Source organism: Myotis myotis, unplaced genomic scaffold, assembly GCF_014108235.1.
Source record: "Myotis myotis isolate mMyoMyo1 unplaced genomic scaffold, mMyoMyo1.p scaffold_m19_p_5, whole genome shotgun sequence".
Taxonomy (NCBI): domain Eukaryota; kingdom Metazoa; phylum Chordata; class Mammalia; order Chiroptera; family Vespertilionidae; genus Myotis; species Myotis myotis.
This window is the reverse complement of record NW_023416357.1, coordinates 43,690,795-43,714,759: the sequence shown is the minus strand read 5'-3', so window position 1 is coordinate 43,714,759 and position 23,965 is coordinate 43,690,795. Positions and strand designations below refer to the sequence as shown.

General features: G+C 43.3%; 1 protein-coding gene and 1 long non-coding RNA gene across 2 annotated transcripts in view; both read right to left on the bottom strand.

Annotated features, from left to right (window-relative positions):
- The window catches only part of THBS4 (thrombospondin 4), a 47,471-nt gene extending 41,379 nt beyond the window's left edge, over positions 1-6,092 (bottom strand). The window contains exon 1 of the mRNA XM_036309752.1: positions 5,774-6,092. Within this exon, the coding sequence (XP_036165645.1) occupies positions 5,774-5,858 (85 nt within the window). The 5' untranslated portion in view covers positions 5,859-6,092. The remainder of the gene's footprint in view (positions 1-5,773) is intronic.
- Positions 6,093-15,706: 9,614 nt separating this feature from the next.
- The window catches only part of LOC118656473, a 28,457-nt gene continuing 20,198 nt past the window's right edge, over positions 15,707-23,965 (bottom strand). The window contains exons 2-4 of the long non-coding RNA XR_004967638.1: positions 20,169-20,270; positions 18,054-18,137; positions 15,707-16,082 (exon numbers count right to left, since the gene is read on the bottom strand). This is a non-coding gene — a long non-coding RNA (uncharacterized LOC118656473). The remainder of the gene's footprint in view (positions 16,083-18,053; positions 18,138-20,168; positions 20,271-23,965) is intronic.

Genomic DNA, 23,965 nt, shown 5'->3' with positions numbered 1-23,965 from the left:
CATTGCCAAACTCCCCAGGTCTTATCACTCTTACAGTGGCTGGCCATTTGGAACCAGAAGAGAGGTAGCACAGTATTTATCACTAGGTTATAACCTCCAAGAGAAGACTAAGTTTGCAAGTCCCAAGTGCATTTGGCTGAAGAAGTGGCTCTGAAAATGCCCACTGGGCAAAGCACTGGAGGCTTCAAGTGCAAGGGAACAGGTGAGAGCATCCAAGTCATTGCTTTTCTTAGGTCCCCACCTAGTGAATTTCTGGAGTCCTTGGGGTTCCTTATGCATCTCCTGGACCAGAGCCAACTGTATTTTCCTGGCCAGTGACAAATGACACAGGGGATGCAGTGGAAAGCATGGATGTGGTGGGAGATAAGTGTCAGAAAAATGGTTTGCTTCCTTTGTGCGACTTAAGTTCCCTTCATGCACGTACAGTTCTCCAATATTTCTGTTAAAAAATCCCAATGCAGAAACAAGACAATGTGGTCTCTATTTCCTGTTACCTGACTGATAGAGTTGGTTTACAAAAACTGGATTAAGTTGTTTTTGTTCACACCAGCAGCACTTTCTCTCCTACTTTTTAATACTTAAAGGTATGAGAGAGTACATCTAAAGTTATTTAAAAGGCAATGGCCAAATTTGGGTCTAACTCACTATAAGTTACTTAGTATTTCTGTTGTTTTATGCAAATATTGTTTGAACAGTTCCATAGCTGTCTCCTGGATACAATAATCTGGTTACTAAAAGTGTAGTACTATTCATAATTATAAATAGCTCTTAAAATCAATAATCATCCTTATAGAAAAATGGGCAAAAATCATGAAAAATCAATTTACAGAAAAAGAGTTACAATGGCAAATAATTATATACGTAAATGTTCATATGTTTAACTAATGATGAAGGAATTGCTAACTTAATAATACTTTCACTAAATTGCATAAACAATGAATACAATAATACCTAACTGTTGATGAGGGTTCAGGAAGTGGAAACTCATATACTGGTGGGTAAGATCTAATTGGTATAACTATTCTGAAGACAGTTTACATAACAGTATCAAAGGCCCTAAGACATATATGCTGTTTGATTTAGGCATTCTACTCACATAAATTATCCTAAGGAAATAAAGGATAGCATGGTAAATTACTTAGGTACAAAGATATTCACCACCAGTAGTAATTCTAGAATTTCTGTGAAGGAAGAATTATGTCAAAATTGAATGAAAGAGGTGAGAAACTGGAGGCTCTGTGGCACAGCACTTTGTTATGAAAACAGTGTCCTTAGCGGAGAAAGAAGGGCTCAACAGCGATTAAGTCATCCTATGGCATTGCAATTGTTCGACAATTCATTATTTGTGGGTTTTTAAAAAATATATTTTTATTGATTTCAGAGAGGAAGGGAGAGGGAGAAAGAGATAGAAGCATCCATGATGAGAATCATCTATTGGCTGCCTACTGCAGGGATCAAGCCCAAGCAGCCTGGGCATGTTCCTGGACCCGGACTGGGAATCCTGGTTCATAGGTCTATACTCAACCACTGAGCCACACTGGCTGGGCTGTCATTATTTGTAATATCAAAACACTGGGAACAACTTATCTTAGAGCCCTGGATAAATACATTTGGCCCTTTCAAAAAGTGGAATACTATGTATTAAAAAAGGAAGTGCAGCTGACTACTTATAGACATGGCAAGATGTTTATGAGTAAGTGGAAAAAAGAGAATATAAAACTATACATATAACAGGATCCCATTTGAAATATATATTTGGAAAGAAAAAGATTTGAAAGACAACACAACAAAATACTAACATGAATAGTAGCTGTCTCTGCGTTGTACAGTTATAAATATTTAAATTTCCTTCTGTTTACCCAGTCCCTGCCCCCATTTTTTATTTTAACAGTGAACAGGTATTGCATTAGTAATAAGAAAAAAGAAATAAAAGTTATAAAACCAACAGGCAAAAAAACAACTTAAGAATGTCTACTCTTGCTATCAATGAGCCTAACTACCATGATATGAAAATTGAATTCATACATACTAATAGGATTAGCAAGGTTAGCTCAGAGGAGGAAGGAGATAAGCAAATGTCTACTCTTGCTTCCTCTTTCCCTTTCAATTTTTGGAAAATTTAGGAAAAAAAAAAAAAGAATGTCTACTCTTTTTAAAAAACAACCTGTCTTCAGACTGAATCTGTATTGTTTCTTTCACGGGTATGAAGAACCTTACACAATAATGAATTTACTACTAGACGTGTAGGAAAGCATAATATCTATTATGTTCCCCCTAGCACTCCACTTTCCCCAAACACGAAGACTTCTACTATACTTCAAAAGAGAAACAGAAATTTTTAAACTTGCAGAGAATGGAAATGTTACATTTCCACCAGCGAGGGCAATATGGCAATATGTTTAAAAGTTCTTTCCAGGACAAGGCATCTTTGGAAAAGGGATGTGTGTTTAAAGTGAGAGAACAGCATTCATAACTAAACTCAAGAACTCCTGATTCTTGTTTTGACTATGATCACTTCCATAATTTAGCTCAAGCTAAATTTGCCGAACTTCAATCTGTTTGGTTTGTCTAATCCACTGGCTTCTCTCTCAAGAGGCAGAGTTGGAATTAGTTGGTAATGAATTTGGAGAGTGTTTTGAAAAGGAAATGAGATATATAATTTTCTTTTAATGTTATTACATTTTAGTAATAGCACCAGGATCTAAGCACAACCTTCTAGTGTTAGAGGTGAAATTACTGCTATCAATGAGCCTAACCACCATGGTATGAAAATTGAATTCATACATACTAATAAGATTAACAAGGTTAGCTCAGAGGAGGAAGGAGATAAGCAAATCATCCATTTGAGCTGATAATTGCAAGAATAATTAACTCAGTAAAAGAACCGATCAGAAACTTGACTTAATCAGATAATCTACAGCAACTACATTAACCAGATAATTTAGAAAGTACAGCCTAATTTCAAGTCTCCACAATACAGGTAGCTCTCTCTAAGGATAAGCAAAATCCGTACTGGTAGCACACTAGGAAGTTGTGTGTTCAAATGTCAAAAATTCACATAACACAAAATACTATACCCATAAATTCAAACCCGCCTAATCATGTCTGCAATAAGAAAACTTTTGAAATATGTGAAAAAGCAACTTTTCTGACACCAAAAAGGTTGTGGGTTCAATTCTTGGTCAGAGCACATACCTAGGTTGTGGGTTTGATCTTAGGTGAGAGTGTATATAGGAGGCAACTGATAGATGTTTCTCACATCAACATTTCTTTTTCTCTTTCTCTCTCCTCCTTGTTCCTCTCTCTCTAAAATCAATAAACATAACCTTGAGTGAGGATTTAAAAAAAACAAACTAACTTTCTCATATAAAAAAGATTCTTCACAGCAAAGGAAATTTATCAACAAAATGAAATGGCAACTTATTAGATGGGAGAACATATTGCAAATCATTTATCTGACAAGGAGTTAATATCCAAAATATATAAAGGACTCATGCAAAAAACAAAACAACCCAATCCGATTTAACAATGGGCAGAAAATCAAAGAAGATATACAGATGGTCAATGGGTATATGTGAAGATGCTCAACATTAGTAATCAAATGAAAATCAAAACCATAATGAGCTATCACTTCACACCTGTTAGAAAGGCTAATTAAAAAAATAAGAAACAGTTGGCGAGGACATGGAGCAAAGGGAACCCTATGCACCATTGGTGGAAATGTAACTTGGTGCAGGTTGAAGGTTCCTCAAATTTAAAAATAGAACTACTGCCCTAACCCATTTGGCCCAGTGGATAGAGCATCGGCCTACAGACTGAAAGGTCCCAGGTTTGATTCTGGCTAAGGGCCTGGACCTTGGCTGCGGGCACATCCTCAGAAGGAGGTGTGCAGGAGGCAGCTGATCGATGTTTCTAACTCTCCATCCCTCTCCCTTCCGCTCTGTAAAAAATCAATAAAATATATTTGAAAAAAAAAATAAAAATAGAACTACCATATGATTCAGCTTCTCTACTTCTGGGTACTTATCTAAAAACGAACACAAAAACACTAACTTGAAAAGATATATGCACTCCCATGTGCATTGCAGCATTATTTACAATAGCTGAGATATAGAAACAACCTAAGTATCACAGATGGATGAATGGATACAGAAAATATGGTGTACATATACAATGGAATATTATTCAACCATAAAAAAGGATGAAATCTTCCCATTTGTGACAACATAGGTGGACCTAGAGGGTATTATACTAAGTGAAATAAATCAGACAAAGACAAATACTGTATGATCTCACTTATATGTGGGATCTAAAAAAATGAAAACCCAAGCTCTTAGATACTGAACAGATTTGTGGTTGCCAGAGGTCAGGGTTGGGGAAGGAGGGAACCAAAAGGTAAAAACTTCCAGTTATAAAACAAACAAGTCCTGGGGAAGTAATGTACAGCATGGTGACTACAGCTAATAATACTGAACCACATGTTTGAAAGCTACTAAGGGAGTAGATTTTAAAAGTTCTCATCACAAGAAAAAAAAATTGTAATTATGTATGGTGATGGGTATTAAGTAGCCTATTGTGGTGATCATTTTTCAATATTGCAATTTTTGAATATACACCTGAAATTAATATATGTCAATTATACTTCAATTTTTTAAAAAAACAAAACTTTTCCTTACCTTCTTAGAAGCAAGGTCACAATGAATAAATATTATAGACTATAGCATTTCAAAAATATCAATGCAAACTAAAAGCAGTACAGTACCTCCTGAAACCACAATCCTGGTTGCCTGATCTGGCATCAAAATGCGTTATTTGGTGAAATGCAGAGTTCCAGTGGGTGATGACTGCAATGGAGGGGAAGGGATTTGCGAGTGCCCTCACAGGCGTTCTTCATTCTAGCTTAGTGAGGAGTAAGTTTTATTGTGTCTCTTCCAGCTGTATTTCCTTAATCAGTAATAAATAACCCAGGGCACCAATTTCAAACAGATGAAGGTCATCACCTAAGATCTTTTCTTGCTAAAACAGTTTCTTCCTTTCGTCCTTTACAAAAAAATCTGTTAAAGCTTAAGTGCTTTCTGCCTAATGGCTATTTTTCACCCCATCTCACACAGAGGTTTGAGGTTTATCCAGATGTCTTTTCAATTATTGTATTTATCGAATGTTTACTTCTTCATAGAGAAAGATGGATTTCTCAGCCCTTCCTGTTCTGTTTATCTCAGGAATCAAGAGACGAAGCCAACCCTCTAAGGAGGTTTTGGGGTCCAAGCAAAGTTAGAGCAAAAAAAAAAAAGGCGAGTGGCAGGGCAAATGGAATAACACTGCGCCTTTCTCCGGGATGTAGGTCTCAGACTGGGTGAACATCGCTCTGGCCCCACGAAGGATTTAGGGGGCAAGGGAGAGGGTGGGCCATCTGGACTGAGACTCAGGGGGCAGAACCCGGGTTTCACCCCACTCCGGGCGGGGTATGTTAGAGGTCTGGGGCCATGTGGTGGGTCAGCTTTGAAGAAAACCCCACGTTTTTGCATAGACTGAAAATAAGGTTTGGAACCGCCCCCCCCCCCCCACTATTGTTTAAGGAATTGATTTTATCGTTGGATAATGGAGTCTCAGAAATACTATACACAGAATGCTTTGACTCAGGCCCCAGAGGGACAGAGAGGTGCCCAGCGAGGCCCCGGGAGCCACGCCGCCAAGCTGGTCCCTCCACTCAACCAAGAAGAGCGCGGGACGGCGGGCTCCGCGAACGAGGGGTCTGGGGCTCGAGCCCACTTACCCTGGGGCGCCTGGGCGCCGGCCCCCAGCCAGGGCTGCAGGGCCAGGTGCAGCAGGAGCAGGGCGGCTCCGCGCGGTGCCAGCATGTTGGCTCTCCCCGATCCTCGCGGGCGACCGGGAGCGACGGCAGCGTGGGTCCTGCCTCGGTATCCCCGGGCGGCACGCGGGTCTGCGTGGGACGCTGGGCGGGCGGCGCAGGTGAAGAGTGCGCGGTGCGGGGCTGGTGCGGGACCGGCGTCCGCCGTGCCGTCGGGGGCGGTGCTGGCGTCCGGGCGCTGCGCGGAGCTGGTGGGCTGGCGGGCTGGCGGCTGGGCTGGGCGGTCCGGCCCGGTGCTTTATGGCCCGGCGGGTCCCTGGGAGGAGGGGGAGGGCCGAGGCTGGGGCGGCCCCCTTGGCTGGGATCCCCCTTCGCCGGGAAGAGGGGGCGGCCGGAGCGAGGAGCAGGGCGGCAGAGAGGGAGGCGTGAGTGTGGAGAAGCCCAGAAGCCCGGGACCTTCTGGGCTCTCTGCTGGGCGTGGAGGCGCCTGAGACCACCAGGGGTTTAGAGGGGGAGCAAGGATGGGCAGCAGGGGCCTGGCGGGGAGGCGTGCGGGACCGGGTGGAGGTGAAGGGGGAGAAAGGGGAGAAAGGAGGAAGAAAGGACACTGACGCCTAGCTTTGGGCACCATCAGGCTCCCACCTCCTGTCCTTTTGTTTGAGAACATCGTTTGGACAGACTTTTTAAGGCTCATCTTGGTTTCCCTTCTGAACGAACCATGAAGGCTCTCCAGCAACTCTCTCCTAAAGTGGTCCAGAGAGCAATTGGTTTCTTTCGTTTGTTCAGGCTTTTTTTGAATACCTCAAATGTTGAACATTTTTCTCATCAAGTTTTGAGACCTGAACAGTGAACGTTTGAAAGTTTTTGCGTTTTTGATGGAAACAGAACACCTCTCAAAGAATCCATTCAGACAGAACCATTTCCAGGACGGTGGTGCTTTCTGGAGAATTTATTTTCAATTCAATTTCTGTCTGCCCACTTCTGTTTCACCCTCCCAAAAGATCCCTCGTGAGAATTTAAAGGTAGGGGAGTAGGACTTGAAAGAGAGGTAAGGAACATAAGAAATTAGTTTTCCTCCTAGGCAAAGCTCTCCAAAATAATGTGAATTAACTAGAATAAAAAAAAAAAATTCAGAACAATGGCAAACTTTTCCCTCCAAAACCATCTTGACGAATGGAGAAGATCCAGCAAAGTATTTCTATCCCTACCTTTATGTCTCAAATAATTTCTTTCAAAGTTTAAGAAGCTCTCTGCCACAAACAGGAAGATTAACTCACCAGCTTATTTCCAAACTGTGCAGGAGTAACCCCTCGCCAATTATGATTCTACTTACAGCTAATGACCTGGAGCTTTCCCAGCTATTTCCAGAGCTCTTTTCCATTTGAGGTCTAACGTAATTCAAATCCAGGTTTCATTTAATGCCACATTACACAGAAGTCACTGTATGGAATGAGCCACCACATGTCTACATAGGAGAGCACTGAGGAGATAGAGGGTGTGCATGTTTCTAACAAACCAAAAACTCTCATTAAACTTCTTCAATATACTTTATTAAAAAACTGTGCAAACATTCCTTAGAAAAATAACCAGAAATACAATTGTGAGGACATTTGTTACAAATAGGAATTATGCCTACCGAACTTGAACTCCAGAGAGCGTTTTGACAATTAGCATTTCTTAAAGTAACTGCTCTCCTTCATTAAACAATACAAAATCCTTCCACATGGCAGTTCCTGCAATGTCCAGTGATAATAATGATGACTGAGCCAGGAAAACCCCCAATTTAGTGCCAGATGTCTGAATGTATTTGCTATGAAAGTATGAAGCAGAGTGCAACAAAATAATGAGATATAAAGCAAATTTGCAAAATGTGCTAAAATTCTATTCATTTGGAGTTTCGAATTTGAGCTAATTTGATTTGAATTGGTTTGAAGTTAATCTAAGGGGTAAAAGGTTTATAAGCAAATGAATAATATTACTTGAATTCCTCGGGGCATGTTTAACCTAACTGAAAGAACTAACACATGAAAGGTTTTAGTAGTTAACTGTCACCAGGAAAATTAGTACTGCTAATTACAAATGAGCCCTAAAGCAGCTGATCTGGATATCTGCAGTTTTCTTCAATCTTAAATGTAAAAATTATGTGGGTTTGCTATCCAATCATTGACAAAAGTGTTGTGTTAGAAAGAATATTTTTTCTATCAGGCATGAAAGCTTGATTATAACTTTTTTCTCATTAATGTAATCAATTATCCCACAAATAATTACTGTGTGTCCATTCATTAATTAATTCAACAAATATTTATTGACAACCTTCTAGACCAGTGGTTCTCAACCTTGGCTGCACATTAGAATCATCTGGGAATCTTTTTAAAATCCTGATTTTCTGGGCCTCATGAAATCAGGATTTTAAAAAGATTCCCAGATGATTCTAATGTGCAGCCAAGGTTGAGAACCACTGGTCTAGACTGTGCCCTGCATAGAAAGATGGATGAGACAGTTCTTGTTTTCCAGCTCATAGTCTACTCAGACAAGCAGGTGATATAAAAAGTATGATAAAAGCTGTCATAGACATATGTCCTAAGAAAGAAGGAAATGCTGAGAAGAAAGCAGCTTATAGGTAGAGAGATTTAGAAAAGGCTTCCTAGAAGAGCTGCCTTTTCATCTGGGCCGTGAAGGACGAGGAGACGTTCTCCATGTGACAAAGTAAGGGGAGAACATTGCAAGCCGAGAGAATGCATGTTATGTGCGAGACTAAGGAGGGAGATGTCAAGATACCCGTCCTGATGTCTGGGGTTGTGACCTGGGCAGCTTGGTATGTTGTAGTGCTGTTCCCTGAGATATGAGGGGGAGGTGATGATTTGGCTTGGCCATGTTGAGTTTAAGGCATCATCAACACATTCAAATGGAGCTGTCCATTAGGCATTTAGTTACATGGGAGAGAGGTGTATAGGTGTGGGCATCATTAATTTATAGGTAGCAACTAAAGCCATAGAGATAGATGAGACTAATTGAGAAGAGTGTGTAAGATGAGGGAAGAACATTGAGGAACACTAACATTCAGAGATCAGTCAATAAGGAGAAGTCAGCAATAAAGATGGAAAGATGGAAAAGAAAATCAACAAAGTACAGCGTCTGGGAGGCCTGGTGAATAGTATCAACACTGTGGAGAGGTCAAACAAGATAAGAGGTAAAAACCGTGCTTGGGTAGTCAGCACAGAAGTCATTGGTGACTGTTGAAAGCGGGTTGATGGAGCAGTGTGGACGAAAGAAAAGCAGAATACTGCCATTTGAGGAATGAGGACGATAGGATAGGAAGTGGAGATAGTAAGGTTAATAATAAAGTAAAATAACTTTCAAGAAGCTTGCCTGTGAAGTGGAAGATGAAGATAGGCCAGGAACTACTAGGAGAGACATGAACATATTTTGATGTAGATAGATTAGGGCTGCCAAGGAGGGAATAGTTGATATGTGCTTTTTCTTAATCAAGGGGCACTAAAAGTATTTCGTGTTTTCCTCTAATAGTTTTGCATTTTATGTGTCACATCACCCCTCTAACAATATAAGCTTTACAAAATGAAGGTTGTCTGTGTAAGACAGTAACAGAATTCCCACCCTACGGGTTTATTATCTCCTATAACATGCAGTCCAGAGAGTTGTAGTAGTAGTTCAGTGAATTAACAATATTATGCCTCTATGTCAGCTTTTGGACTCCCCTTGAGGTGCAAGGTGGCTGCTGCAGCTCCACACATCATCTCTTTACATGACAGCATCCAAAAGCAGAAAACAAGGAAAGGGTCAGGCTTCTGCTCTTGTTCTCCCTCTGTCTCTCTTTCCCTCTCTCTCTCACCCTGCCTCCCTTCACAGAGCAAACCCATTCCTAGGAACACCCAAACAGACTTCTCCTCAGGTCACAGTGGGTCACAGACATACCCACGTCTTGTCTGCCAGGGAGGATTGGGAAAGTGAGGACTGATGCTTTCAGCTTCTATTGTGGGACTGGACTGGACTAGGAAGGAAGGGGGAGAAGAGAATGGAGAACTGACTGTGCCAACATGGTCAGCCATAGGCTCTGTGTTTTGCACTTTATTAGTGCCCACCACAGTGCTGGGTGCTTACAGGTGGGGCTTTGGCATTCTATGTGAGGTTTATAGGGAGAAAAAAACAATAGGTGAAGGTAGATAAGAGTGATGTACTGGTAAATCAGAATAGGAGGTAAGTGTGGGGAAAAATTTAATAGCTTGGCCGCGTGACTCAGTGGTTGAGTGTTGACCTATGAACCAAAAGGTTCAATTCCTGGTCAGGGTACATGCCCAGATTGTGGGATTGATCCCCAGTATGGGGCATGTAGGAGGCAGCCAATCAATGATTCTCTCTCATCATTGATGTTCCTCTCTCTCTCTGAAATCAATAAAAACATATTTAAAAGAAATTAACAGACTTAGGGGAAGTGGATGGGCAAAAAGAGATAATTAACTTCAATTTCAATGGGTTTAATATAAAGAATATACTTAATATATAAAATGTTCTGGACTAGGGATTGGCCCATTGTGGCACACAGGCCAAATCTGGCCCACTCACTGCCTATTTCTGCAGAGTCAGCAAACTAGCAATAGTTTCTACATTTTTAAATGGTTGGAAAAATATGTTTTTAAAGTATGATTTTTGACATGTTAAAATTATGTAAAATTCCAGTTTTAAGGTCTGTCAGTAGGTTTTATTGGAACACAGCCATGCTCACTGGCTATTTTTGTGACATAACACCAAGTTGAATGTTTGCAACAGAAATCGTATGGCCTGAGAAGGCCTAGAATATTAACTCTATGGCTTTTTGCAGACAAAGTTGCTGACCCCTATTCTAGACCCTACATTTTCTGGCAATCCTACCCGTTATGTTAGACTTACTCATTAAGCAGAAAAGCAGATGGGAAGAGGAAGCAAACACCAGCGGACTCCTTCGTTGCTGATACTCCATTCCTTACCCTCCTGACTTGTACTCAGACCTATGATTTGAAGGGCACAAGTCATTACAGTTTTATCATACATGTAAATTAAAAATCCAACTTATACAATTCTCAGAAAGAGATTACCTTATGGAGTTCTGGCATGTCCCTTCATAAAAGTAATTCCGAGCGTGGATATGGTTGCTAGTGATTTGATTATTTTCATCGCTGCAGTCAAAGATTGACAGCAGGTAAGGAAAATAGGCATGACAAATCCAATAAAGTAAACGTTTTAGCAGAAAAAACAGAGGTGAGGAAACACAGCAGAGGAACTGGGGAACAGAAAGAGAGAAAGGGGGTGAGGAAGGATTTTGGGAGGGATGGTGGGAAGCAGTATAGGATCCCTCAAGGACAAGCTTATTTCATCCAGGGGGACCGAGTGATCATTCCTGTTAAAGTACCCGTCAGAGTCCCATGCCCCATTTAATACTTTTATCTTTCACCCCGCCCCCCATCCCCACACTCCCTGGAATATAAGCTCTCATTTCCCAGGGCCCTCTGGGTGGAGCTCCATGTCCATTGCAACTCCCTAAAGTTGGCTGTGGGGTCACAGGCTGTGGTGCTAGTCCTTCGAGGGCTACTGTTCGTCTTATCTTGGTCACAGCAGCAAGCTTTCAACATTGTCTGCAAATCTGAGAGTGTGGCAGCTAAAATCAGGAGCCTGCAGACTTGCCCTAGCATACTTCATCAGCTAGTCTTTTCATTTTCATTTGTACAACATAACTTACTTATACATATGGGTCTGAACACACATTCATGCATGCATATATGTGCATGTACATGCATAAGCACTCAGGCGCACACACCATCTTTTTTTATTTAAAGGAGAGTGAAACTTTTTAAAAAATATACTTTTATATTTTAAAGAGGAAGGGGCGGAGAGAGAAAGAGAGAGAGAGAGTGAGAGAGAGAGAGAGAGAAAAAAAATATCAATGATAAGAGACAATCATCAATCAGCTGCCTTCTGCATGCCCCTTACTGGAGATCGAGTCTGCAACCTGAGCATGTGCCCTTGACTAGAATGGAACCTGGGACCCTGCAGTCCGCAGGCCTATCCACTGAGTCAAACTAGCTCGGGCCACCCCATCTTTTTCTCTTTTCTGTGGAAGCATCTTATTAGCTAGCCCACATAATAATAGTAATCAACTTTAAATATGTTGGCTATAGAGCCCTGCCTTATATTTGATCTCACCTAATTACATGACAATGAGGTAAGACAATGAGGATGGTTATAATTCCCATTGTACAGTCTAGAAAACTAAAGGCCAGGGAGGGTGAACAAGCTTCCCAAGGAAATCCCAGAGCCTGGACGCCCGCTCACGCCCCTGACCCAACCCAGCTTCCTCTACTCTGCTGCACAGCCCTGGGGAGAATGGGCATCTGAGCAATGCACAAACCCTGCTTCCTGGGCATACTAGGTGAATGAAGTCCTAAGGATGAATTTTTTGTTGTTAATTTAACTTATTTCTTTCTAATATACTAGAGGCCCATTGCACAAAATTTGTGCACTGGGAGGAGGAGTCCCTCAGCCGGCCTGTGCCCTCTTGCAGTCAGGGACCCCTCGCGCCTTACCATCCGCCTGCTCACTGCTCCTTACCACTCGCCTCACTGCTTCTTAGCGCTGCCGCCACTGCCGCTGCACTCGCCAGCCATGAGCCCGGCTTCTGGCTGAGCAGGCCTTCTGCTGTGGGAGTGCACTGACCACCAGGGGGAAGATCCTGTGTTGAGCGTCTACCCCCTCATGCTCAGTGCACATCATAGTAACCGGTCGTTCTGGCCGTTCCGCCGTAACAGTCGCTTAGGCTTTTATTATATAGACTAGAGGCCAAGTGCAGAAAAATTTGTGCACTCGGGGGGAAGGGGGGGTCCCTCAGCCCGGCCTGTGCCCTCTTGCAGTCTGGGACCCCTCGGGAGATAATGACCTGCTGGCTTAGGCCTGCTCCCGGGTGGCAGAGGGCAGGCCCAATCCCTAGGTGCAGCCCCTGGTCGGGCTCAGAGCAGGGCCGATTGGGGAGTTGGGGCGCCGCCCCTGTCATGCACAGAGCAGGACGGATCGGGAGGTTGCGATGCCACCCTCAGTCACGCTCAGGGTAGGGCTGATTGGGGGGTTGGGGCACTGCCCCCGTCACACTCAAGGCAGGGTCGATGGGGAGGTTGCGGCGCCACCCCCTGTCACACACAGAGCAGGGCCAATCAGGGGGGTTGGAGCTCGGTACCCTGTCATGCACAGAGCAGGGCCGATCAGGGGGCTGGGGAGCTCCCCCCTGTCACTCACAGAGTAGGGCCGATAGGGGAGTTGGGGCACCGCCCCCTGTCACACACAGAGCCGCAGGGCGATCGGGGGTTGGGGAGCTACCCCCTATCAGGCACAGAGCAGGGCTGATCAGGGGGTTGGGGCGCCTTCCCCTGTCAGGAACAGAGCAGGGCCGATAGGGAGGTTGTGGCCCCACACCCTGTCACACACAGAGCCGCAGGGCGATCAGGGGGTTTGGGCGCTGCCCCCGTCATGCTGATCCTGGTGCTGGGAGGCATATTACCCTTTTACTATATAGAATAGAGGCCTGGTGCACGTGTGGGGGCTGGCTGGTTTGCCCTGAAGGGTGTCCTGGATCAGGGTGGGGGTCCCCACTGGGGTGCCTGGCCAGCCTGGGTGAGGGGCTGAGGGCTGTTTTCAGGCTGGCGGGTGATGGAAGCTCCCAACTGCTCCTTTTTTTCTTTTTCTTTTTTATTCTGGGCCAGCTTTAGCTCTGAGGCTCCAGCTCTTAGGCCTCTGCTGCTGAAAGCAGGTATCTGGTTTGTTTAGGTTCTATAATCGAAACTCTGTATCAACTCCAGCTCTGAGATCCCGGCTCGCTGAAAGCAGGTTTTGGGGTTTTGTTTAGCTTCTATATTTGTTACAATGTTTCAAATTGCAGGCTCAGAGGCCGGCAAGGCAGGCAGGGAATGTTGGTTTCCTCCGTCACTGAAGCAAGCAAGCCTCATGTTAGTTTCAAGCTGCCTGGCTGCAGGTCGCCATCTTGGCTGGCAGTTAATTTGCATATCGCCCTGATTAGCCAATGGGAAGGGTAGCGGTCGTACGCTAATTACCATGTTTCTCTTTTATTGGATAGGATTTTGTGAGGCCAAAAACTCAGTTTTCTAGTATTTGTTTTTTCTTCCTCTATACTTTTCAAAGACCATTAAAAAATGGCTGTGGTTGCCCTCGCCGGTTTGACTCACTGGATAGAGCGTTGGCCTGGAGACTGAAGAATCCCAGGTTCGATTCCATTCAAGGGCATGTACCTTGGTTGCAGGCACATCTCCAGTGGGGGCTTTGCAGGAGGCAGCTGATCAATGCTTCTCTCTCATCAATGTTTCTAACTCTCTATCCCTCTCCCTTACTCTCTCTAAAAAATCAATAAAATATATATTTTTAAAAATGGCTGTGGTCAGCAGTACAGTATGTCATGGCCCAGCCTTGTCCATGCATGGATGCTGTGTCTAATCTGGAGAAAGGGCACACAGAGCCACACCACCTGTCATTGACTAGGTGTATGGCCTTTGAGTGGTCCCTAAACTCCTGTCTGGGGAGTAGGTGATGTTTGTTTCCTCACTGGGACATGGTAATGACACCTACTGTGTGAGCTGTATGAGAATTAGGTCTAGGATGGTGCCTTACAAACTGTGGCTCTCACTTAACAGCAGTTGTTTATTCCAGGGTTGGGGATCTACTTCAGTTTCCTGAAGCCAATCCCCAGGGCATTGTGAATTTGAAATATTTCTGAAAAGGGCTGGTGAAAACAAGCAGTAATGCAGCAGGCTCTGTAGCCATACTATCTGGCTGTGATCCTAGCTCCATCACTGTACGTCCTTGGGAGGCTATTTAATGGCCCTATTCCTTAGATGGGATGTCATTTGTAAGATGGAGATGCTAATGGTACCTGTTGTAAGCTGAGTGAAGATGCCAATAGCACTTGTTAGGTGAGAGAATAAATATAAATATTTAAACAAGTTCCTGGCACATATTGTTTAATCCTCCTCCTCCTCCTCCCCCTCCTCCTCCTCCTCCTCCTCCTCCTCCTCCTCCTCCTCCTCCTCCTCCTCCTCCTCCTTCTTTCTTCTCTGTCTCTCTCTCTCATTCAGATACTACTATTTGTAATTGACTTTTTAAAGATATATTACCCAGGGCCTAAATGAGAGGAGTGGGGAAGCAGTAGGTTGCCGTGACAATCTTTGAACAATCAGAGTGTGTTCTCTGAGAAAGGGGGCACCAAACCCTCTTGTTAAAAAAAGTTCAGCAGGGCTTAGCAGTGGTTCTCAACCTTCCTAATGCCACGACCCTTTAATACAGTTCCTCATGTTGTGGTGCCCCCCAATTTCATTGTTACAAATTGAACATAATTAAAGCATAGTGATTAATTACAAAACAGTATGTGATTATATATGTGTTTTCTGATGGTCTTAGGCAACCCCTGTGAAAGGATCGTTCAACCCCCAAAGGGGTCGCGACCCACAGGTTGAGAACCGCTGGCTTAGAGGAAATTTTAAGTACCCTGACTGTAAGCAGAATTAGTGCTCTTGGCTCCTGTGGTAACCTAGGGCAAAAATTGAGCTTCCAAATCAGGGGAGAAGCTGTGTTACTATATATAAACACAGAGAAATCTCACTGCTGGGTAACTCTTTGTATACAGGTCCAGCTAGATACGTTGGCCAACATACAGATCAGAAAAATAGAGAATTTGGGGGGCTGGTTCAGGCCAAGTAAGGTCCCGGAATAAAAATAAACTGCCATTGACACTGGGGAATAATTATTCTATTGTCACGGGCTGTGAGGTATCATGGAATGCTATGATTCTGAGATTTGCTTGTTGCACAATAGATAACGTTTGCTTACTTTTCCTTTATTTCTCTATTTTTCTTTATAAATATTCCTGTTTATCAATTGAGGTGGAGCTCATGCAGCTGAGGAAACTGATGGTAACCTATTCAGCTATCTAGGGGAAAGGTTTCCCCTGGCTGTTAAGTGGAGGCTTGTGTTAAGGGAAGTGTCACAACCTCATAGAGTAGCTTGGTCTGGAGCATCCCAAGCCCAACGACAATACAAAAGAAAAGGTGAGAGGTATTTCATTTGCTCTTTAGTCTTCTTCATTAGCAGCAGCACAGAGAGTGTGGAATAGATTAATCCATCCTATTTGAATCAGTTCATCCAAGGTTGGAATTAAAAGCAATTTGTCCATGTTTGTGGGTTTTCAGCAGTTGCTGGTGCAAGCCTCTAACAAGACAAGCAAAATCTATTATGAAAAAGAGAAATGAAAACTTATTACCTCATGTTGTAATACTTTACTGACCAACTTTTAGAGCTAGTAGTAATAATGTAAGTATATTTGCTCATCATTTATGGACACAGTTTTGTCTCTGAAATTGAAATTGAAATGGGGACAGAATCTGCTCTCCTTTGATGCATTAAAGCTGATTATGGCAGTTGAATTTGTCATCTCACTTGATTCAACTTATGCTAAATATAACAACCTTTTCCAGAGCAATCCCACTCAAAAAAACAGTGGAGACATTCTAAAGAACATAGAAAATAAAAATGAAATGAAATAAAACAAAGTGACATTTTAAGACTACAGTGTAGGTGTTACATAGGAGGAGGGCAACAATGGGGTGACCCTGAGAATTAGGCTATGGAAGGAAATAGCCTTTTTCCAGCTGAGCACACGTAATGGGTAACCCAGTATGCAGTCCCCTCTCATGCAATGGAGAGACTTGACTTTAACCTGTCCTCATGAAAGGTTTTAACACATCTAAGGAAAGACTTTCTCCGTCAGAAAGGGAATTGGTCACACACTGATGTTTGGGAATGGTAGCATGGATAGAGTCAGTGAGGCAAAAGCTGGCGGTGGACATGCGAGTACTGTCCAGAGAAAGGTTGTCCTGGCCCCACACACAGCCCTTCTGGTCCAAGAGGAAGACAGGCCGCATGGTGCAAATGGATGCATCAGGTAATTATAAGCTGACCCAATTAAACATCAGCCTTGTTGCTTGCTGAGCAACTTTCAATTAAATTGGCTTCCTTGTAGTTTGTCTAGCACAGCGGTTCTCAACCTGTGGGTTGCGACCCCTTTGGGGGTCGAACGACCCTTTCACAGGGGTCGCCTAAGACCATCGGAAAACACATATATAATTACATGTTGTTTTTGTGATTAATCACTATGCTTTAATTATGTTCAATTTGTAACAATGAAAGTACATCCTGCATATCAGATATTTACATTATGATTCATAACAGTAGCAAAATTATAGTTATGAAGTAGCAACGAAAATAATTTTATGGTCGGGGGTAACCACAACATGAGGAACTGTATTAAAGGGTCGCGGCATAAGGAAGGTTGAGAACCACTGGTCTAGGACTTGCTGCTGCTGATGTCCATCTCGAAAGAGAAACCTTTTAATGACAATAGTGTTAGTCTGCTGATGATTCCTCAGCCTCCCTCACACACTGACAGGAGAAGAGTTTCAGCACTGAGACTGAATCCCCAGCCTGTTCTCTGGTGCTTTCACCATGAAAAGGAACCATCTGCCAGTCTTCCCTGTGACACCTGGCCTCCCGGGGACCTGCTCCATGAGTGTCAACAATCAGCACTCATTTTACTAATGATATGAATGATGTAGTTTCAATAAAACACATGATGGCCTGGCTGGTGTGGCTCAGTGGATGAGCATCGACCTATGAACCAGGAGGTCACAGTTAGATTTCCCGGTCAGGGCACATTCTTGAGTTTCAGGCTTGATCCCCAGTAGGGGACATGCAGGAGGCAGCGGTGGTGGGGAAGATTACTGATTATCTCACTCCCACCCCCAACAGTGAGGCAAGCTTCAGCTCTTTAGAATATGCCCTCCTATCTCCCCAGGGACTTGTAGACCTTCACAGAAGGTCTCCCGCTTGTGACCAGGCCATGCAAGCCCCTGGGCATCCTTCATCTAGGCTGCACTTGATACTTGGGCCACTTAGGAGAAGTCCATACCTGAGACAGTCAACTCCTACTTAGCTTATGCTGCCACCAGCTCAGTACTAAAGAAACAAAACCTTCCCATCTCCTATTGGAGCTTTGTTTTAATGCCAAAAATAAAACCATGAGAGGGTAACACCTTTTCCTTGCTTCATCTTTTCTCATCTAAATTAAGATAATGTTCTAAGGTTGAGTATTGAATGTTAATTATTTTAAAGGATGTAAAGTGTCCCTTAAAAGATGACTTACCGGAATGCTAACATTTCCAAGTTCTTTGGAGTTACACATTTCAACAGGGAAGGAGTGTGAGGAAGCTCTTGGTTTTATCTGAATCTGGAAGTGATGGAATAAAATCATCAAAGAAAGGGCCTCTCAGTTATGAGTACAATCTCTTCCCTCCATGGATAAGCTGAGGTCCACAGGTGTTCATTTACTTCCCCCAGAGAGTCAGCAGCAGACTGGGAGGAAAGACCAGTGCTCTTCTACTTCCTCACTGAAATACTGGGCTGTAAATGAAGGTCTTCATTTGACTCTTATGAGGATCCTGGGCAACAGAAGAGCACTCCATAGCTCCCTGCCCATTTTCCTCACTTTGCTTCAATTCACAGTCTCCTCCACTACACTCATACCCCAAATTGGACCTTGGGCTATAATATGCATATGTTCATAAATAAATATGGGCAGCCACCCCATTTTCTTCCACTCTTCTCCCAACCATTGGCCAGCACCACACCCTTGGGCTCCAGCACTGCTCTTGGTCTCAATCAGCCTGAGCTGGTTGCTGCTTCCAAGAGTCCTGCTATATCAAGAGAGCACTCTTCTGCTCTTTCTGGAAATATCACCACTTCTGCTAGGGATCACTGTCATGCCTGCTGGGGACTGCAGTCATGTCTGTTGGAGATCATTATTCTATCTGTTGGGAACCATACTCATGTCTACTAGGTACTGTTGTCCCATCAGCTGGGGACCATAGTCATGTCTGCTGGATACTAGTGCCAATCTGCTGAGTACCCTCTGATGCTTTGGATCCTGTGAGATTCCAAAGCTGTGCAGCATTTTGAAGTGCAGTTTAATAGACTGACTCTTTCCTGGTTAGGTGGTGTATATATATTTTAGGAAGTTGTGGTGGTGCCAAAGCAACACTGCCTTATAACACCCAAAAGCTTCAATGAATTTTTAATGAAACAGCTCTGTTCGTAATTTACTTACTAGTATAACCCCACCTCTATAGGGGGCTTGACAATGAATTATTGGGAAACTGGGCCAGGAGACAGAACTAAGAGCTGGGCACCAATCTATATTCAGAATCTCTACCTGTGAAGTTTTATTACTGGGTCAAGTTCACATTCATCTTACCTTAGGGTAAATTTCCTCCAAATAGGCTTATTTATGAGGTAGCTACTGCTACGGCTGTCATTTATTGGGTACCTACTACATTCTAGGCCCTGTGCCAATAGCTAATTTTACCTCACTTAATTCTTACCAAAGTCCATACTTTTTATTATGTTCCTATTTTACAAATGAGGAGTTGGAGGCTTGGGGCGGATACATGACTTTTCCAAGACCACACTGCTAAGATTTAAACCCAGACCTGTGGAATTCTTACTCTTACCTATCCCATGTGCTTGGCTATGGCTAAATCCCAGAGGTGGGGAGAGATAGGATTCCACGTAGGCCCCTTCATGTGCAGCTAAGGAGTCCCATGGATGCCAGCACTGGTGTGGTGGGAGGAGGGGGACGAGGCAGAGGGAAGAGGAGAGAGGATCTTTGGCAGAGTTGAGTGCTGTGCAGGAGAGTCTAGGATGAGGTCCCAGTGGAAAGACTGACTATTTCCTAAAGATACCTTTTAATCTGAAGATATTAACACCACAACTTCAGTAGGAATGAAGTTTCCTGAGCTGTAAACTTGGGTCTTAGTGTCACCATACTTGTGGGTGGGGATGGAGACTTTCTCACTAGGCATGTTTAAGTTATTAGTTGTGGAGTCACTCAGATAGCTTCAAGTGATGGATGCTGGAGGTCAGGATGCTGGGGCAAGAGAAGCACAGGAATCTACAGCCTTAGGGAGTGGGGGGCTGTCTCAGTAAGAAGCCCTGGGGCTTCATAAGCATCTTAGCTTCAACCTGTGGTTGGAATTTGCCCTCAAAGAAGAAAACAAAGCACTTTCAGGAGCCCATTGGCCATTGTAGAAGTCAGAAATTGGTCGCTCATCTCCCTCAGTTTTTGTCTCTACAGTTCTACTATGATTTCCTGTTCCTGCACACTGGCTCCTCTCTCTGTCATATTCCAACTTCATGAGAGAATCAGTTGGCTGTTTAGTCCCATGCTACTTAATAGTGCTGCTATTGGTAAGAGTTTTATTACCAGGCTTCTTCAGAGGCTGCTGATCTTGTGCTTAGCATATAGATGGCGCTTTTCATAATAGGTTCCAATCCCTGGTCCAGTTAGTGGCAGGAACTTGTCCAGCTGTTTTGTTTAGAAAGAGGGGAAGCAGGCATTTAAGCTTTTCTTAGTTTCCTTTCTTTCCACACACCATTATTATGCCAAATACCCAAGTACCACTAATAGAAAGTAATAAATTTGTATTAGTGCTATCTGATTTGTGTCTGATTTCGGTCAATATAATTACTGTTTTCTTTATAGAAGCAGAATCACATTTCAGTACCTTTTATATTCTACATTAAGTGACTTGCTCTGATATGTAGAAGGTTTTAGAGAAGCATCTAATTCCAGAGGTAGAAATAGAAATAGAGCTCAAAGTCAGATATTGCTTCATTTAGTTCTCCTCGTGACTTGGGGTTGCGGGGAACAGGAACCCCTTTGTACAGAGCTCTGGGAAATCTGTGATGGCTCATTCGCAAAATCTAACTAAGTTTGGTGTAGTCATCATTACTCAAGACATCACCTCTCAGTTCTTGTCCCATTTTTAGCTCTCTTTTTGCCTCTGGGCTTTGTGGGTAGCTTCTTTGGTAAAATAGTTTTTGATTTAAAAGTCAATAAACGGAATAAACTGAAGCAATGATTTTCCTTCCCTCTTGCAATTGTTCCCCAATGTCCATTCTCCCCTTCCTTCCCCTTCATAGCTGAGTATATTGCCTCCATCCGGGGACTGTATTTCCCAGCCGACTTGGCAGCTATGGTGGCCGCCCTAGGAGTTCTAGATAATGAGATGTAAGTTGAATGGGTTTCTGCAACTTCCAGGTTATATCTTTTCATAGCTGCTGTGTTGTGCTGCCACCTAGCCACCTGGAAGGTTATTAGCTGACAGCCATCTTTGGGAATTGCCTCAGCTGAAAAGAGCTGACTCATCCAAGGCCATGCCCTGTTCCTAGAATAGCTTGAGTCTGGTCAAGGGACACAAGGCCCAAATTCAAATCCCAACTCTAAGGGCCATGTCTTCATCAGTGTTCCCCAAAAGGTCAGTTGAGACCTTAAGACTATCCTGTGGCTTAACTTCTCCCTCTTCCCAGTTAGGCTTCCTCCCCCTTCTTCTCCAACCCCCACAGGTGTTGATCTCAGGAGTACTCCCTAAGGAACCTCCTACACACTAATGCACACCACAGAGTCTGTTTCCTAGGAAACTCACCCTGTAACACATCTTTAAAAGAAAGCTATTTGCCCACCTCTCTGCTTACCTTTCTACAGGTTGGAACACAAGGAGGGTGGTGGTTGTTAAGCCCAGATTTCAGGATCCCCAAAAGACCACCAGGGAGCGCCGTGTCCGATGCAAAAGCAGATAGAGTCTTTATTCGAGCTAGCTCGGCTCCCCGACCATACTCACCGACGCAGCGGCAAGCGGCAGAGAGAGAGCTAGCTCTGTGGGAAGAGGGGTTTTATAGGGGGGTTGGAGTAAGGGGAGGAGAGAGGACTGTGGGCCCTGCCGATTGGCCAGGTGCAAGTCGGGGTCTTGTTACACAGGATGTGGTTGTGTCTATGGTGCGCACTTCCCTTGATCGTCATTGGTTAGTTTAAAGAGCAGAGGCTTGGGCTTCCGGGAAGAAGCTCCTTGCCGAGCACATGGCTGATGGCTGCTGCTTAGCTAAATATGGAGGATCCGGGGTAAGATGGAGGGCGTAGCCCTTGCCCTCTCAGTGGCGAGCCAGCTTTGAACATATGGATAAGGAGAATGACTTCAGAGCAACAAGATAGAAAGTAAAGGGTGTCCCAAAATTCACGCAAGATTTGAATTTTGTGTGAGCATTAACAACAACAACAAAAAATAAAAGCCTAATTTTAGTTGGTTTATTGAATCAGATTCTAATATCTGTTGCCTTTTGATTTCAATCCCTTCAATTTGATAAGCATTACCAAGTACCAATTATGGCCCAGGAGCAGGGACAATGAAGACCAATGAAGACCACGGCTTTGCGTATGTGCCAGCAAATTTGTGGAGGCCATTTGAGTCTGGTCAAGGGACACAAGGCCCAGACTCCATTACCCAATGTGCTATTCCATACATAACCCTATACTGTATACTTTATGAATCAATAAAAAATTTACAATTTTTAATTATAAACCTGTGTTTTCTATCAAAATTACTTCTTGCGTGAATTTTGGGACACACTTTACTTGGGTCAGTGGATGACTTCATGGATCAAGCTCCCCATGAATCCTGGACCACTGACCATCTGCATACTTCTAATCTGTTATAAGAGAGATTGGTCAAATTTGTTTTATTTGAGCTATTCTATTTGGGGTCTATATATTAGAGGAGCTTACCCTAGGAGTTGGGGAAAATGATCTATTCCTGTCAGATAATTTAGAACCTTGTAGACTGCTGTAAGGATTCTGGATTTTATCTTAAGGGCAATTGGTCTTTGCTGCATCTTTAGGCATCATTTATTTTGTTTGTCTAAAGAAAGAACTGAGAACAAGAACTGAGTTTCTTCACCCTTACAGCAGAATTGCCTTGACATAATAGAAATACATCTCTTACATTTAGTTAGAATGACTCAATTAGCCTGGCTAGTGTTGCTCAGTGGTTAAGCACTGACACATGAACCAAGAGGTCACTGGTTCGATTCCTGGTCAGGACACATGCCTGGGTTGAGGGCTCAATCCCCAGTAGAGGGCATGCAGGAGGAAAAATTAGAATGACTCAATTAAAAAATTTTTTTTTGCATTATCCTCACAAAATATGAAGTTGTAGATTTAAAACTAATAAAGGCAGAATAAGAAGTTCATGCATTTTCTTTGGAATTTTCTTTGAACTACTGTTCTTTTGAGTCTCTCTTCACTGGAAGTGGATTTGATTTTTCACTCCAATCTGGCAACCATGCAGAATTTGAGTGGAAAATAGGATTAGAACTGAAAATTCCTTACAGGAAGGAATGATTAGTGACTCTCTATATACAAACAAAGAACAGTAATTAGAGTCACAAGGACTTGAAAGGTTAATGCTTTAAAAACTTCTCTATAATATGCATAACCACATTACCTTTTTGGTTTAGACAGCAAACTAAATTCATATGTTTTCTTGGGGAAAATAAAAGCAACAGCACCTTAGCAAAATTCCCTGCCAAATTGTTTTCTGAAAATCATGTCGTAAACAGTTTCCCACTCTGGTTCTCTACACATCTCTTGGCAATTTGTTTGTTTTGGACACACACGCATGATTATTCAGCTAGGTGGTCTAGGTTGGAATTTCACTTATTGCTATCCAAATAAAACACTCCTTTTCCAGAAATCAGCAGACTCTGTACTAACTGTTCTTTCAGAGCCTGGATGAGACTATGCTGGGAATCAGAGCCTTCTCACAAGTACTTCCTACGGCCTTTTCCTCTCAAAGCCCTTGAGAAGCAGGACCTTCTCTACAGTGCCTCAGATTGCAAAGCAATCCCACATCCGCCAGCTTTGCAACCTCTCAACCACTTCCCATCAGTTCTCGTTGGTGTCTCTCCCAAGGTGCTGTAAAATGAAACCAGAGTTCTAGCCAATTAGCTCAGTGGACAGAGTGTCGGACTGCAGGTTTGATTCTGGTCAAGGGCAAGTACCTCAGTTGGAGGATCCTCCCCGGCCCAGGCCCTAGATGGGACGTGTGCAGGAGGCAACCAATTGATGTGTTTCTCTCATATTAATATTTCTCTCTGTCTTTCCCTCTCTCTTCCACTCTAAAAATCAATGGAAAAATATCCTCAGGTGAGGATTAAAAAAGAAAGAAA